Source organism: Bubalus bubalis, chromosome 21 (assembly GCF_019923935.1).
Source record: "Bubalus bubalis isolate 160015118507 breed Murrah chromosome 21, NDDB_SH_1, whole genome shotgun sequence".
Classification (NCBI taxonomy): domain Eukaryota; kingdom Metazoa; phylum Chordata; class Mammalia; order Artiodactyla; family Bovidae; genus Bubalus; species Bubalus bubalis.
Window position 1 is genome coordinate 196,775 of NC_059177.1, and position 16,445 is coordinate 213,219.

At 38.0% G+C, this 16,445-nt stretch overlaps 1 protein-coding gene across 1 annotated transcript in view; it reads right to left on the bottom strand.

Moving 5' to 3' along the window:
- Window positions 1-10,792, bottom strand: part of LOC102392711 (ankyrin repeat domain-containing protein 26-like) — a 67,819-nt gene extending 57,027 nt beyond the window's left edge. The window contains 5 exon segments of the mRNA XM_045163999.1: window positions 922-989; window positions 3,083-3,189; window positions 7,284-7,457; window positions 7,618-7,732; window positions 10,566-10,792. Of these exon segments, the coding sequence (XP_045019934.1) occupies window positions 922-989; window positions 3,083-3,189; window positions 7,284-7,457; window positions 7,618-7,732; window positions 10,566-10,792 (691 nt within the window).
- Between the last annotated feature and the right edge of the window lie 5,653 nt (window positions 10,793-16,445).

A 16,445-nucleotide genomic window follows, 5' to 3' on the forward strand; every position in this document is an offset into this window, starting at 1 on the left:
TTAAAGGTTCCTCAGACAGCTTGTGCAACGTGCTAGATGCCACATCGAGGGGCCGTGATGGTGTTTTTGTTAATGTGACGTGTTTTTGTGCTTTTATTAAGAGTCTGCAGAGTCCCAATTTGATCTATGTGAATATTTTATACAATAATCTTTTAACTAATGGCAAGAGAACATCTTGTTCTAAAAAAACTATACTGTCATGACAATTATCCAACACACAGAAGAAAACATCTGGTTCTAATGAAGTCAATCTATCTCACTCTTGTTGGATCTGTAAGGAATGAAGTTGGTAATAGAGACCTTGTTGGTACAACAATATGCAAAATAACTGGTTCTCAACCAGGCATTGCTTCTCTGTCTCCTGTACTATTGGTAGGTACTTTTCAAAAATAATCTCTTCCTGGTATGCTGCACACTGGCTCAGCTTTGCAGTTCCTATTGTTTATCATTTGGTATCCTACCAGGAAGGTATTGGGAGGTTCCCAGTTGTAACGATGGTAACTTTTTTAGTGAAATTACTCACTACACAGGAACTACTTACTAACTGAAAACCATTTGTAAAAATTAAAGTTCCCCTTTTATAAGATGTCTAATTTGCCATAATATGATTATACAGAAAATATACATCATATTAACTTAAAAAGTTTTTTCTATCTACAAGAAGATCTAATACAGGATTTTAGGGGCCATGATTAAATACATGGATTTGTTTTAAGGTAATACAGTCTCTGATTTTAAGTTACCCTACAATTAATTTCTTAAACAATTCAGAATACTAGACTATTAAGAAATTAATTTAAAAAATAAAATACACATGCAAATTAATATGCTTTTTCATTGTTCTTTCATCACTAAAAGTTGCTCATTCCTATTTTATCTGTGGTAGAATCACCAATAGTAATTCATTGTCAGATGACTTACCTGGGTTGCTGTCTTCAGGAGGAGTTTTAGGTCTCTCTTCTTTATATTCAGAAATCAGTTGGTGAATGCTATGTATTAAAACTGTGATAATATTTTAACACCAATATGAAAAACAACTACCAAAGTCTTAGACTATTTCAGAAAATATCACAGATAATATCAAAACTTCAATTGTTCCATCCATTATAAGTTTCTAAGTTCTACAAACTTTTATTTAGCATGTAATTAAAGGAGAACGAAAAGGAAAATGAAGAACTCATGAACTAAAGGCAGTATAGCTCAGTAAAATAACTAGAGTTAACTTGGCATATAAAAACTCTCTTGAACTCAGAAAACCAACTGCTTGTCATTCTGGAGAAGTTACTTCTCAATTCAAAGTCTTCCTCTACACAACTGGGATCTTACTGCCTTATTTCACAAGGGGATTAAGAGGATTTAATGAGATAATATACCCCCAAAATGCTTGGAAAAACAAAGAATGGAATAGTTTGGTCTAGAACTTTATTACTGGAACTACTTTAGAATTCCAAATAAAATCTAATGTGTGTTTTTTCATACCTTTAACATTCAAGTGTTGCAGGAAACTGTTAATTATGGTGATTAGCTGTTATTTGTGGTTTGTAAGTTAGGGAATCTCAGCTATTATATAATCTGAACCTAAATTTATTTATAAAATACAAAAACTCACTACATTAGATAACATAATTGTCTCCAATTATTGCAGCTAATTACACCAAGAGCAGAAAACTAATCACAATCAAAACCTGGCCTGGACCACTACTCTCCTTCTCTACCTACTCAAACTCTGAACCAGCAGATCTTTCTGAGATCAGTATCTAATCTCCACGCTCATCTTCGTTTCACCTGGAAGACATACTTCTTAGTCCCTACTCTTAGAATGGACACTGGCAAGTCCTGCACAGGGCTTACCTCACTTAATTCCAACTAACTTACTTGAGACTTAGGGATTTCTGGTGAATAAGTTCCTTATGAGGCAGACTCTGAAAACAAGAGCTTCCCTTGTGGCTCCCAATGCAATGCAGAAGACCTGGGTTCAATCCCTGGGTTGGGAAGATTCCCTGGAGAAGGGAAAGGCTGCCCACTCCAGTATTCTGGCCTGGAGAATTCCATGGACTGTATAGTCCATGGCGTCACAAAGGGTCGGACACGACTAAGCGACATTCACTTTCACTGCACTGAAAACATTTAAGGCTGAAGCACATATAAATCCTCTGAAAGACTTTCATTATTATAGGAAACAGATCTCATGAGGGGCCAATCGTCAATATGGACTCTCAGGCAAGCTGGCACCCACTACTCTGGGAAGGATGACAGGGAACCTATGACCTAAGAAAATGTGCCCCTCCTGCCCCAGGACAGAAAGCCACCTTGAGGTTCAGGTCTAGAAACAAAGGAGAAAAGGAAGTCTGCTCAACCCCTGCAGGAGCACTTGAACCTCCCTGACAGACTAAAATGGTCCGCACTGGTATCTGCTAGCAGAAAAGATAAATAACAGCCTCAATGGACACCTCATTGTGAAGATCGAGGTTTAGATCTAGGCTTACACGTGGGCTCCACATAAGGTTTCTGAGTGTGGGGGGAGGCTACGAGGCCCAGCTGCCAGAACTGGATGCTGGTGCTTTGCAACAGTGGCTGAGCTACAAACATACGTATGAGAACTAAGAAGTTGTCACTAATAACATCAGCATTCTTCTAAGAAAGTAATTTAAAGCAAAGAGTCATCCAAAAGACAAAATCAAGTCTTTTATGTTCAGTATGCAATTTTTAGGAAAAATATATACAAAGTAGAGATTAAAGAATTATTACAAAAGAATTAAGAAATTAAATATTGTGTCATAAACTAAAAAAGCAGAATCCATATTTTATAAAGCTAATAAAAGCTAATATGAAATCCCTCAGCAACTACAAAATCAATGAAAAAAAAGGGAACCGGATGCATGTGACATCAGTCAATATTATAAAGGAATATGAATCCTGCTATCTATTCCTGCTATATATTGTTCATGATTCCCAATCAGAATAATTGATTTTCTACCTGCCTGATGATGTGTTGATTACAAATTAGTCCTTTTATTAATTTAATCTTGATGTTACCACCTTAGAACAGCACAAAGGTTTTTAAAAAGAAAAAGGACTGTACCTTTTCATCTTATCAACTGCATGTATATTTGCTTCTTTCTTTGTGAAAAACTCCACCATTTGCTGTTTCCTTTCACTTATAGCAAGCGACAACGGTGTGAGGTCATCCTGTAAAACAGGGAAAACCATTTCTAACGTACACAGTTAACCTATTTCAAAGCTGAACTTTGAAATCATGCAATAGATTCTCTGAACTTAAACACAGAATTCAGAGAGCAAATAAAAGGAGCCCCCTCTTCCTTATGCCCCTGCATGCCTTCTTTCTCTCAAAGATGCTCCTCCTCTGGGCCTTCCCTGGTGGTCCAGTGGCTAAGACTCCTAATGCAGAGGGTCCAGGTTCCATCCTTGGTCAGGGAACTAGATCCCACATGCCTCAACTAAAGATCCCATGTGCCACAATTAAGACCCAGTGCAGTCAAATATGTCTTTTTTAAAAATGATAAATAAAATGTTCCTCCTCTACCTCTTTAAAAGACAAATCACAGAGTCATTCTCTAAAACTCACTTCTAACATTTACTGGCTCCAAGGATATTTGCTCCTATCATACTATTTATCAGGGATATCATAGTATTCACTTGCTCTATTACTACACTCAACACTCCTCCAGAGAGAATCAATTAACTACTCAATCAACAGCATATTTTAGGAACAATGCTGAGGCAGAAATATATATTATTATCTGTAGCATGTATAACCAATCCAAGGATGATGATGAGTAACCTCACAAGGTTTACAGACATTCCAATGGGAATATTATTCTCTATATGAACATGCAAAGGAAAAGAGTTTGTTTTTTGTTTTTTTTTTTCCAAAAACACCAACTAATAATTTCTACTTTGAAAAATTCAATCTCATTCTTAAGAAATCCTTTTAAAATATGAAATCAATTACAGATTAATTAGAGTGTCTCTAAAATATTGAAATAATTATCAAAATAAACTATAAAACAAGAATTGGAAACTCAAATGCGTATGGAAGGAAAGTTGGTGACCTGAATAAGTGAAAAGGCCAGGTAAGGCCAGCAAACCCAAGAACACATGCTCCATACAGAAGGGGCGGCCTCTGCATGCTGACCAAACAGTAGAATGGGCTCAAGAGGGACCAGATTTGGTTCTTTGAGAAGCCTGAAATGCAGACCTCTGCATGAGTCTCCTAAATTTTAAATGTTGACTCAATTTGCAGAGGTAAATAAACATATCCAAGGGCCATGCTTGGTCGATGGCCCACTTGTGGTTTGACGTTTGCTGTTCCCACCCAAACAGGTGGGAATAAAGCAAGTATTTGTATGTGAAACCGTCCCTTCTTCATATCATGTGTTTCACAAAAAGTAGGCCCAACACATAATAAAAATTGCTATTAAGGCTCATAATTTAATTAAACATAATTTTTTAAAAAATCATAATTCCACTTCAAGAATGTTTCCACTACCTGTTGAAACTACAATCTATCTCTAGAATTCCTCTAGATTGTTAATCAAATGGATATTCAGTACCTAAGACTGCTGAAACTAAATCATCAAAACAATTCCCATCTATACTATTACTAACTTCATGGGTTTTGATGTTTAAAGCTTTCATTTTGCTTATGCCAGGGCTCAGCAAATCTAACAGGCACACTGCAAGAGTCTGTCCTGCAGCTGACACGAAAAGAAGGCTCATGAATTACTATTACTGCAGTCAGGAAAACCCTGTTGGTAACAAACATCTGTTGACCTAATGACCTGGATGAAAACAGAAGGTGCAAAATCCTAAAAAGGTCAGACTCTACAGATGAACTGACCTCACCATGAGCAAATCTCTGAAGACTGAGTACAACTGAATAATTAGTGGTTGAAAGGAAAAGGAGTTATCATTCAAGCCAGTAGATATTGCCAATAATATTCCTTTTAACTTCTTAATCACACAGGCAGAGAAAAAGTCAGGTTAATACTGTTGCAAAGGAAGGGAGCTGATGGAAGTAGCTAGCATTGATCAAACTCCAACTCTTCTAGAGATTACTTATTTTTGAGATAGGTGCATTTAGAAATTACACTTATTCAGTCCATAGTTCTTCACCACAGATCATATCAGAATTTCAAGGAAACAGCTCTAAATACACACATCCAGGCCTTCCTTGATTTATTCCATCAAAATCTTCAGGGAACAGCCTAGGCTTGTAAAAAAAGTTTTCCCAGGTGATTGTGGTTTTCACCAGCACAATCTAACCAAGAATTAGCACAGCAACCACTCCAGTCTCATCCCTTACCCACATGGCCAGTTCCTTCTCTTACTTGAAGATTTGAATAAAAAAGAAAAGTGTAAGAGGTGGAAGTCATCAAAACAGCATGAAATTTTCCTGGGTAAACACTGGTAGAACAGGGACTGCCGCTGCTGCTGCTGCTAAGTCGCTTCAGTCATGTCCGACTCTGTGCAACCCCATAGATGGCAGCCCACCAGGCTCCTCCATGCCTGGGATTCTCCAGGCAAGAGTACTGGAGTAGGGTGCCATTGCCTTCTCCAGAACAGGGACTAGTAAACTCAAAAGGCTACCTGATCTCATTATTTATAAACCACTTACTTTCCATCAAGACATTCTAGACTGGAGAGCAGAATCTAGACTCTTATCTAAGTGGGTGTTTCTGCCAGAATAGGATAAGATTGCAGTTAATTATTTGTTCTTCTCTCTTATTTCCCACTTAATCACCACCTGTTCACTGCCAGTCTGATTTCCTCAAATTCTTCCTAAAATTGATATATAGGTTACTATACCATCCACTCACCCTCTTTCTCAAAATAACAAGTATTATCCCTGAAAACTGAAAAGCACCTTACCAAATTATATAAACTGAAGGGGGAAAAAAAAGACAAAAACAAAAATCTCAGGATTTCTGTGGTGGTCCGGTGGCTGGGTCTCCAGGCTGCCAGTGTAGGGGCCTGGGTTTAATCCCTGGTCAGGAAACCAGATCCTGCGTGGTGAAACTAAGACTCAGCACAGCCAAATAAATAAATATTTTTTAAAAAAACAACTCTTTTTGGCATCTCCCAAAGGCCGAAATTCCAACTTGACCTACATTTTTCACCTGCTCTCTCCTTTTCCCTTTTCCTTTACTTTCTTAAGCTTTGGGAAATAAGAGAGGAATCATTTTTATATAAATCATTTTTTTATAAAATAGGAATTTGTTAACAACAGCGAGATGTCTATTATGTTGTAAAATGTTTATGCTATGTTTGAGTTTGAAGACAAAGTCTATTTCTAAGGCAAATTTTGCTTTACTGTGTTTTTATGCCAATCAAAAAAAAATTCAGTGGGGGGCAAAGTATTTGGAAAGTTTTACCTTTAACAAGTGCAGTGTTACCACAAATATCTGTCATAAACACATGAATGAATGCTTTACTCTCTAATACATCTTTAGAAATATGTATAAAGTGAAATCTTAGACAATTCAGTTCTTTCAAAATACTTGCACTCAGGGAAGGCTGCAGCTTCCAAACACGGAAAACTGAGCCCACCTGTGAGAGTGGAGGGAGTTCCTGGAGGGGCTGCAGCTGCAGGACGTCACGTGTGTCCTGGAGAAAGAGCAGAAGGGGCGGATTCACCATCACCAGCTCCACGTGCACAGCTGCAACCCCAATGAGTAGCTCCCCAGGGCTGAGAGCAGGAGACTCCGAGGTGTACATCGCAAACCAAGCGGTCACCAGCACAAGTGAACACCCTTGCTGGGAGTCAAACATGATCTGAGCCTCTTGGCTGGGTCTCAGAACTGGGGTCCTGGAGGGCTCAGGGCTCCAAGCCTGCTGCCTCCCAGGCCCACTTGCACTCACCTGGCTCCCCCTCAGGGGCTCTGGGTCTCCTTCCTCCTCCCACCCACCCTCAGGGGCACCCATTCCCTGAGCCCCTGGAAGCAGCCACTCCTCACATCGCTTCACTCCCCCGAGGCCTTCATCATTTGTGGGCTCTGAGCCTACTACCCACTCCCGGGCACATTCTGATGGGAAATCTTCCTTCAGGGGTAGACGGGTGGCTGGGAGACAGAGCTTTGTCCTTTCTGTGGACACAGACACACATCCCCCACCCATGCCTTGGTCTTGGAGTTGTTTCCATAGTAACACGGCTTGATGGACACTATTCAGTTTACCTATTTACATACTGTTATAAATAAAACAGTTGTAGACTAAAAAAATGCTTCACAAATATTTTGTAAATAAAATTAGTTGAGATATACCTTCTTCCTGGCTTCTATATTGGCCTCGCAGGAAAGCAGCTTTGCTGTGAGTGATATAGTCTGGCAAATGATAGCGTAGTGGAGAGCGGTGTTCCCACAGACGTCCATGACATTAGGGTCGGCACCATGCTCCAGCAGAAGAGTTGCACACTCCTCTTCTTGGCATTATATGGCCTGTCAGTGTTGTGCCAAAAAACAGAGTGTAAATTCTAGGAATTCAAAGTAAACAGTCCACAAGCTTCATCGGTTTGCTATATCTAAACGAGATGAATTCACTTTAGTCTCAGTAGTTAAATCACATCCACCTCTGTGGACACGGTTCGCTGCCCCATACCTTCATCAGCGCGGTCCTGTTTTCATTGTCACAGAGGTTAAGCAGGCGTTTTCTCTCCAGGAGCAGAGTGACCACCGCTGAATGGCCATTGGCACAGGCCAAGTGGAGCACAGTCCTAGGAAAGCAAGAGGAGTTTTCAGGAAACTGTAGTTTTACTGTTTCAAAACAAACAATTGTTCCTGTGATTGAAAACATTCAATAGCATGCTATTTCTATCCCTCTAAAACAAATATTTTGTTTCCTTCTGGAGAAAGAACATTATATATTAGTTTTAGTTCTTCTTACCACATTAATGAAAGAACAATCTACTTGAATAGAATAAGCATGACCTCGAGATTCAGCTCAAGTTGGGTTGGAATTTGACTTTCACTCTGTCACTTATTAGCTGTCACTCACCCTCTCTGTACCTCAATTTCCTCATTAACATAATGGAGAGAGAGTAGTAGTTATCTCACAGAACACCACCATGATGCTTAAATGAGATCCAAGGAAAGGATTTAGAACCACTCCTCAAACAGATAACAGCTCAGTAATTGCTAGGTAATATTATCATACTTATTACTATTATCTTACAAGGACAACATTTCAATAAAGTCAAAAGTTATTACACATCCTTTGCAAATATGTTTTGAATATTAGAGACAACATTGTACTTCGCTGATTTTAATATCCTCATTTTCTTACTTTTTAACGTCTCTAACATTGGGATGAAATTTATAATTCACGTCTTTACAGTTATAATTGGTAGCATTTTTGTTTGTTTATTTCTCATTTTTTTTGTTCATCTAATTACCGTAAGGTCTTTCTTTCTAAGGTTGAAGTATAGATGATGTATATTGTATATTATTATATTTTATAGGTGCACAACATAGTGATTCACAATTTTTAAAGGTTATACTCCATTTAAAGTTATTATAAGATATAGCTATATTCCCTATGTTGTACAATATATCCTTATAGCTTGCAGGATTTTAATTCCCCCACCAGGGATCCAACCCCAGGCCCACAGTAGTGAGTCTTAACCACTGGACTGCCAGGGAATTCCCAAGATTCCCCTGACTTCTGAAAAGGCTGAAAGTTGTCAGAGGATACCAGTCTCAAAAGAATTCTAAAAAAAGTTATAAGTGAGCAATTATTTTTATCTGTACCACATTCCTATTAGTGCCAGAAAGACAAGCCCTGTCTGCTATTCCGACTTTCGTACAGACAGCTTGATCTACAGAGAGTTTTAAGTTTTTTGTTTGTTAAATCAACCTCCAGATTTCTTTTCCTTTTTTTTTTTTTTTGGGGGGGGGGGGTGCTGAAACTCAGGAAACTCCAGAATTCTTGCTTTTGAAATCATTCTTAGGAAGGTCTTTGGGGTGGGAAGGAGACTCAGGACTAAGAGGATATATGTATACTTAACAACTGATTTACAATGTTGTTTAGCAGAAAGCAAAACAACATTGTAAAGCAATTATTCTCCAATTAAAAATAAAATTAAGGTTAAGAACCAGTAGAAATAGAAAGAAAAAGAAGGTCTCTGTCAGCACACACACAAAACATGTATAAACAGGAATTTGTGTTTTCTTCTGGTACTTTTCTCACTGTGCGTATTTAAAATTTTTGATCTGTACTCCATCTGAAGCTTTTTTGTGAGATAAAAATCTAGTTACTTTTCTCTAAATAGTTACCAGGTTATTTCTCCACCATATACACATAATTTATCTTTTCTAATAGAAAATGTCACCAGTATCAAGTTCTAAATTCTTACATATATTTGGGTGTTCGGGTAGTTTATATTCTGTTCCATTCATTTATCTATCTTTTCAGTTGTCAGTAAATGAATACTTTGTGGGCATTTACAGCACATTTTGTGGAGAAGGCAATGGCACCCCACTCCAGTACTCTTGCCTGGAAAATCCCATGGACGGAGGAGCCTGTTGGGCTGCAGTCCATGGGGTCGCTAAGAGTCGGACACGACTGGGCGACTTCACTTTCACTTTTCACTTTCATGCATTGGAGAAGGAACTGGCAACCCACTCCATTGTTCTTGCCTGGAGTATCCCAGGGACGGAGGAGCCTGGTGGGCTGCTGTCTATGGGGTTGCACAGAGTCAGACACGACTGAAGCAACTTAGCAGCAGCACAGCACATTTTGACATCTAGAAGGGCAAATCTTTGTCTACTATACAAAACTTTTAATTTAATCACAACAATTAAAGACAGAATATGTAACCCAAAATCTTTAAAACCACAATATGTTGATTTGGTTTAAATATTGAAAGACCATACATCCTAAGAAAATGTCTTCCTATTCAAGGACACAGCCAGCTCCGTACTTCAAAGCTTCTAAGGTCCTTCAGCAAAGAAAATATATACCTAGGCATACACTGATATAAAACAGATATTGAATTGTATCTTAAGAATTTTCAATCCAGAAGTCGATCTGGCATGGGAGTTATTTTGTTCACTATGCGGTTTTCTATAATATATAACCTTAAGGTATAAAAATGTGTACATTACAAATAAGATGCTAACAACCTCAGAAATCTGTCCACTGCCATGATCCACAATAGGCGATCCATAAAGAAGTATTTTCATAAATCACATGAGGAAAAATGTGAGAGCCAGGAGATTCCAGATTTCTTGAAAGCTATATAACTTAAGAGCTCTTACTCATGAGTACATCATGCTAACCCATGCATAATAACAAATAAAAAGGAAGATGAAGAAGGGAAAAAAAAGATATTTATGTTTCATCTCATTGATCACCGACATTCAGTTAAACGACTTCAAAACTTATCAGTAAAGTGCTCTATAAGGGAAATTATAAGTGGGTCCGAAATGAGCTAAGGCTTTTTGCTGCCTATAAAGTCTGCAGGGCGCTGGATCCCGGGAAGGTGTCCGCGAGCCTTGGAGAGGAAACTCACAGGAGGGACCTTTGCCAGGCCCTTCCACCCCGCTTACCTGTTTATCTTGTCCCTGTCGTTCAGGCCATTCTTGCCCAGCAACAGAATCTGCTGCACTTTGGCTACATTCCCTACAATAGCAGCTTTGTGGATCGTTCCGAGGTCCTTGTGTAGGATGCGATACCCAGGCTGGAAGTGGATTCTATGACCGCCTTCTCTCCCTTGACTGATGGAGGAGCCTAAGGGCAACTGGCCCTTCTTACTCCCGAAGCCAAAAATCTTCATCACAGAGCCCACGGGCTTCAAACACACCTCACCTCTCCCTCGGCTCTTCCCTGTCCCCAAAACCCAATATTAATGCTACAGATAGCCTAAGCAGTTTCCCCACAATATCCCAGTTGGGAAGCTCCATGGTTTTCCAATCTTTCAGCCCAGAAGAGTCCTAGCTAAGCACGCCGCGAAACACAGCGCGCCTGCGAGCCTCGGAAGCGGGCATTCCCTCGTGTAAGCACGGAGACGTTGGGCCATACTGCCCAGTGCGCATGTGCTAGGCCCTGCGGCTCAAGTCTGAGATTGACTGTGGGCGGTGCTAGGCACATTCCAATCAGCTGTGCCAGTTGGCTAAGTGTTTCCAGATGCTTAACAAAAGATAGTGCAGGTGAGAAAGGAGTCTTTGCTGGAGGCAAGGAGCTTCAGGATGCTGAAAGCCTGTCCCCCAGAGCTTTTTTAGGGCTCTTCTAAAAAACAACAACAACTCTAAATCTACTTATCCCTCAGCTTATTCATTTCCACATCCCTCATGGACCAGCGAAATTTAGCAAGTGTAACTACAGAAAACTGTTTTCATGGTTCCAGAAATTGTGGTAACAGGTATTATCAAGTGCAAATTTAGTGGAAATCAACTCAGGTTCTCCGGATGAAATGAAACCGCGTTTCCGTATCCCTCTGATCCTCCCGTGGGCCAGCCTTCATCTACACATTTTCTTCATTTTAATTTTTTGCTTTTATTTTCCCCAAATCTTTAATCAACCTGTCAGGCGAGTGTATGCTCCTCGGTTCTTTGTCTCATCACAACAAAGATTTAGAGTGACAGACATTAAAGCCCCCTCGGAGTGTCAGGGCTCTCAACCCTTTGGCTCCTCTTTTTATGTTTTTTTCTTCCCCCTGGGCCTGCCCTATGCAAACTGAGCTTAGTCACAAGAGCTGTTCTACCTGAAGTCCTCACCCTGGTCCTCAGACCTTCCTTTGACCTTCCTCTGTTCTATTTCCGCAGGCTTTTCCATTGTCTTTTAGCCACCACCATTTTAGACTCCTTTTCCCTATTCTAACTAGCTAACAAACCCAAGGTTTATTTTGGAGCATAGTGTAACATTTGAGAACTTTTTTAAAAAATTATCATTCACATGTCTGAAATAATCCATCTTTTCTCATCTAGTTTAAAATACCACTTTTTAACTCTGATGTTCTGTCTCTGGGTTTTCCATTCTGTTCCATTGAATGGTCTGCTGCTTCTAGCATAGGTAGTATATAAAATATATTTTAATATCCTTTATGGGTCCAAAGTTCCTCCCCTTATTTGTCCTTTCCAGCATTCTCTTGGCAATATTTATTTCTACTTTATTTGAGATGACTTTTTAATCACCATGCCAGTTAAAGAGAATTCTCAGTGAAATTTGTATTAATTAGGTTAAGAGAAGTAATTTTAACTTGACAATCACTTGTATCAGTGTATCCAGGTAGTTGTTATGTCTCTGTCCTATTTTATGTCCTTCATTAAACTTTGGAAGCTTTTTTTTTTTTTAATGTAAATCCTATACCCTTATTGATGTATTTATATCTGGGCTTTTAAAAAATTTTGCTGTGATGGTACATGATTTTTCATAATAGTTTATGAATGATTACTGTTTTGATGTCTGGGTATTCTTTTGACAACCAGAATGAAGAACTTTTAAAATTATAATCTTGTCATAGGAAGAAAGAGTTGAGTTTCTGGTGGTACTTAAGGAAGGCACAAACTTTTGGTATAGATTTCACCAGGAAGATGTAATACTGATAATATGCAAGACTGTAAAAAATCAAGCAAATGCAAACAAGATGGGCTTTTTTAAAAACTGAAGTGTAAGACCATTGCTACAAATTAAAAAACATTTAATATAGCTAAATTTCACTGAAATCCTATTAGCCAGATTTTTCAGTAACTTGCTAACTAATGTGTGTGTGCGCATGCTCAGCTGTGTCTGACTCTAGGGACATCTTTTTTGGTTCCTCTTAATAGTCTCTTTGTTCATTTGCTTTATTCACCCAAATCTATTTTCCACTCTGAAGTGTGTGTAATCATCATAATGGCCTTGCAGAATATTATCAACTCCATTTTTATGAGGCATCTTATGCTCTATACTTGTTCCATCCTCTTTAACATTTCCCAAACTTTAAATAACCTTTTCCCTTGTTTCCATTTGCCCGCAACTTGTGTGTTTCCATCTTTATTCCATTTCTTAGGAATAAAGCAAAACAGGTTGAATCCATACTGCCATAAACAGGTAAGTATATACCAAAACTTCTTTCAATGTAGTTATTGATCCAGTAGTTACAATTGGACTAAGCCTAGTATTGTGGGTGAAGCAGAAGCAGGCTCACAAGTTAATAGAAAACAGGCTAACCCAAAACTCCCCAAGTTCCTGTTCCATTTGTTAATGATTTGAAGTTAATGACTTCAAGAATTTTGATTAACCAAATTCAAAGGGAACAGATACCTCCATTGCACAAGATGCACCAGCAAAGTCTGAATGTATGGCAGACTTATTTTATAGCGAGACAAATTAATTTACATACTTATTCTTCAGAGGCCATTTAATGCCATTTCATTCTTTGTAGACTGAATGAATTGACAGCAAATTTTTGGGATTAGTGACTCAGAAGCCAAGTGTCCAGACCTTCAGCAGAAATTGCTGCTGGGATGCACCAAAGGACTCTGAAGAGAGGCTGGGTCCCTGTTGAAGTGATGTCTGGTTCCAGGACAGCGTTTTCACTGATGAAAGAGCAATGAACAAAAATGAAAACAAAAAAAAATATTTCTCAGGGCTATCCAGCTTAGCTACACCAAATGGTTTTGGTGTATGTGACTGGTATCAATTCCTGATCACCAAGCATTTGCTTCCTACAATAGCCCAACCAAAAAATTATCTTTTGTCTTCTGCCTCCACAGTATTCTCCAGAATGACCTATGAGACCAGTAAAAACTATAGTGATACCTGAAAAAGACTCTTGACACTTCCTGAAGCAGCCTGGAATGAGGGTCAAAGCCACCACCAAGCTGCAGGGAGATTAGAACTACACACCAGGACTTCAGGTAGGTTGTCAAAATTTGGTTTACTCTAGTGTTTTTGTATGGACCAAGATACTCAAGGAGTCTTCATTAGATCATCCCTACACTTCTGTATTTCCTTCGTCAAATGCTGTCTGGATCCCCAAGCAATGGAAACCTAAGATTTCCCAATCCCAATTTCTATGGAAACAGATGCCCTCTAGAAAGTTGTTGCCTAGAATACCCACAACTAAGACTCCTACTAAGCCTATCTAAGATTCAAATAATGCCCTGGTGGTGAATAAGCATATTACTGGAAAACAATATAGAGGTGAGAACTTATTAATATAACAAAAACTACACAAATCAATGAGAAATTATATGGATTAATAATAAATGGTTTGGGATAAATCAATTACTGATAAGAAGTAACTACACATCTCAAGGTATCACCAAAATAAACTCCAGGTTAGTACATGTTTAGTCTTTTTATAAAAACCATTAAATATTTTAGAAGAAAATATGGATGAGTGGTATTATTTATGTTTAGAAGGTCTTTCCAAAAAAATGGAAATTAGAAAATATCAGTACATTTGGCCACATAAAACTTGAAACCAAAAAATTTAGTATAAATCCAAATATAGAAAATGAACAAAAAGACATAATTAATGAAACATTCTTAGCTTGCAATTAAGGAACTACGTTTTTTTTTAAATGATCAAAGGATACCATTGGTTTACAAATTAACCATGGGTACCAGACATTTTCTACTCTTATTTGACATTTCAATTTCATCAGTTTCATCATCTTGCCTTAAGACATTTGCTCTTCAGTTCTGTGATAATTTAATCCACTGGGAACTTGATATTCTCACTGCCTTACAGCTCATCAAATTTACCCATTAAGTGGATGACTTCATACTGATGATACTAGATGCATAAGAAATGGGATATAGTTTGAAAGTCCTGGTAAAAATTTATGCAAGAATTTATGTTAACCCACTTAAAAAAAAAACAGATCAGCATTATCCATTTAAAGAAATACCCACAAATTAAGCACAAATCTAAACTATCATCTTAGCATCACAAATTTTTATAAAATATATATTTACAAAATATAATGTTAACAGTATAATCAGTTCTAACAGTGGCCAACAGCTTTGGTGGATAAATGAACTTTGTGATTTAGGATAGTGAGAAGCATAGTAACAGCTCACTTTTCTTAAAAAAAGGTTAATTTTTAAAAGGTCTATTTTTTAAAAAAATAAAATCTAACCAAAGGAGATATTTTATTTTCTATGTATTCCTCCAACAACTGTTTCTTCAAATTATTTATGAGGATTTGAGATTTTATGACACCAAGAAGCAGCATGAACTTAAGAATCTTAAAATCTAACAAAGATGAAAAAGCATACAGAAAGTGGAACCAAACCACAGCACAGGTAAGCACTTGCCCATCTGTCAACTTCTCAAACAGGAAAAAAAAAAAATCACATTGAAAGTGAATGTTAGTCGCTCAGTCGTGTCCAATTCTTGCAACCCCATGGACTGTAGCTTACCAGGCTGCTCTGTCCATGGAATTCTCCAGGCAAAAATACTGGAGCGGATAACCTTTCCCTTCTCCAGGGGATCTTCCCAACCCACGGATCAAACCCAGGTCTCCTGCATTGCAGGCAAATTCTTTACCATCTGAGCCACCAGGGAAGGCCAAAATTTTGCTGAATTTTAAAGTTAGTTTTCTTTGTGCTATAACAGTATAAAACACTACCTTTCACCGAAGTTAAAAACTGTGAACCTTTTGGCCTTGCATTGTTAATACTGACAACATGCTTCTACCTGGCAGGTGCTATGCTTTCTCCCCACCAGGGAACACTGCACCAGACTTTGCAAAGTTTGATTCACAAATTTCTTAACAATCATTCAGTTATTTCGTATTTTTTTATTATAGTGGATTTAGGTTTCTTTTTGAACAATGATGCTTATTTCCTAATAATATAGAAAGAGTCTCTTTTGTTCTTCCTGAAATCCTTTAGCAACCATCTTCTTCAATCCTATTTTGTCTTCTTCCTCCATCTTCTCCAACCTCTGCATCTTTCATCACCTAGTTCAGAATTTCTAGGAGAGCTATACAGACATTACTAACATCTCAACTTTACTAACAACTGGTCTTTAACATGTGAAAGGAGGAAACTGGTTGATAAAAGATGAAATACCTCTTGTGTGAAATCAACCCATAATACCTTAAGGAATTTCACATGCTACAGGTCTTGAAATTATCGTTTTACCCACTTAACAGATCCTTCTATCTACAAGATACTGTTAGCCTGGCACTCGATCCTACCTTGCATATTTTATCTTCTACTACTATATAAAAAATAAATAAGGACTTACTGTATATCACAGAGAATTATACTGTATCTTGTAGTAGCTTATAATGGAAAGAAAGCTGAAAAAGAATATAAATATATATATAACAGAATCACTTTGCTGTACACTTGAAACTAATACATTATAAATTAACTATACTTTGTAAATTATTTTACATTGTAAATTAACTATAGTTCAACAAAAAATTAGAAAGTACAAAGACAGCAGAAGCTTTGTTAGTTTTTCACACATGTATCCCATACATGAT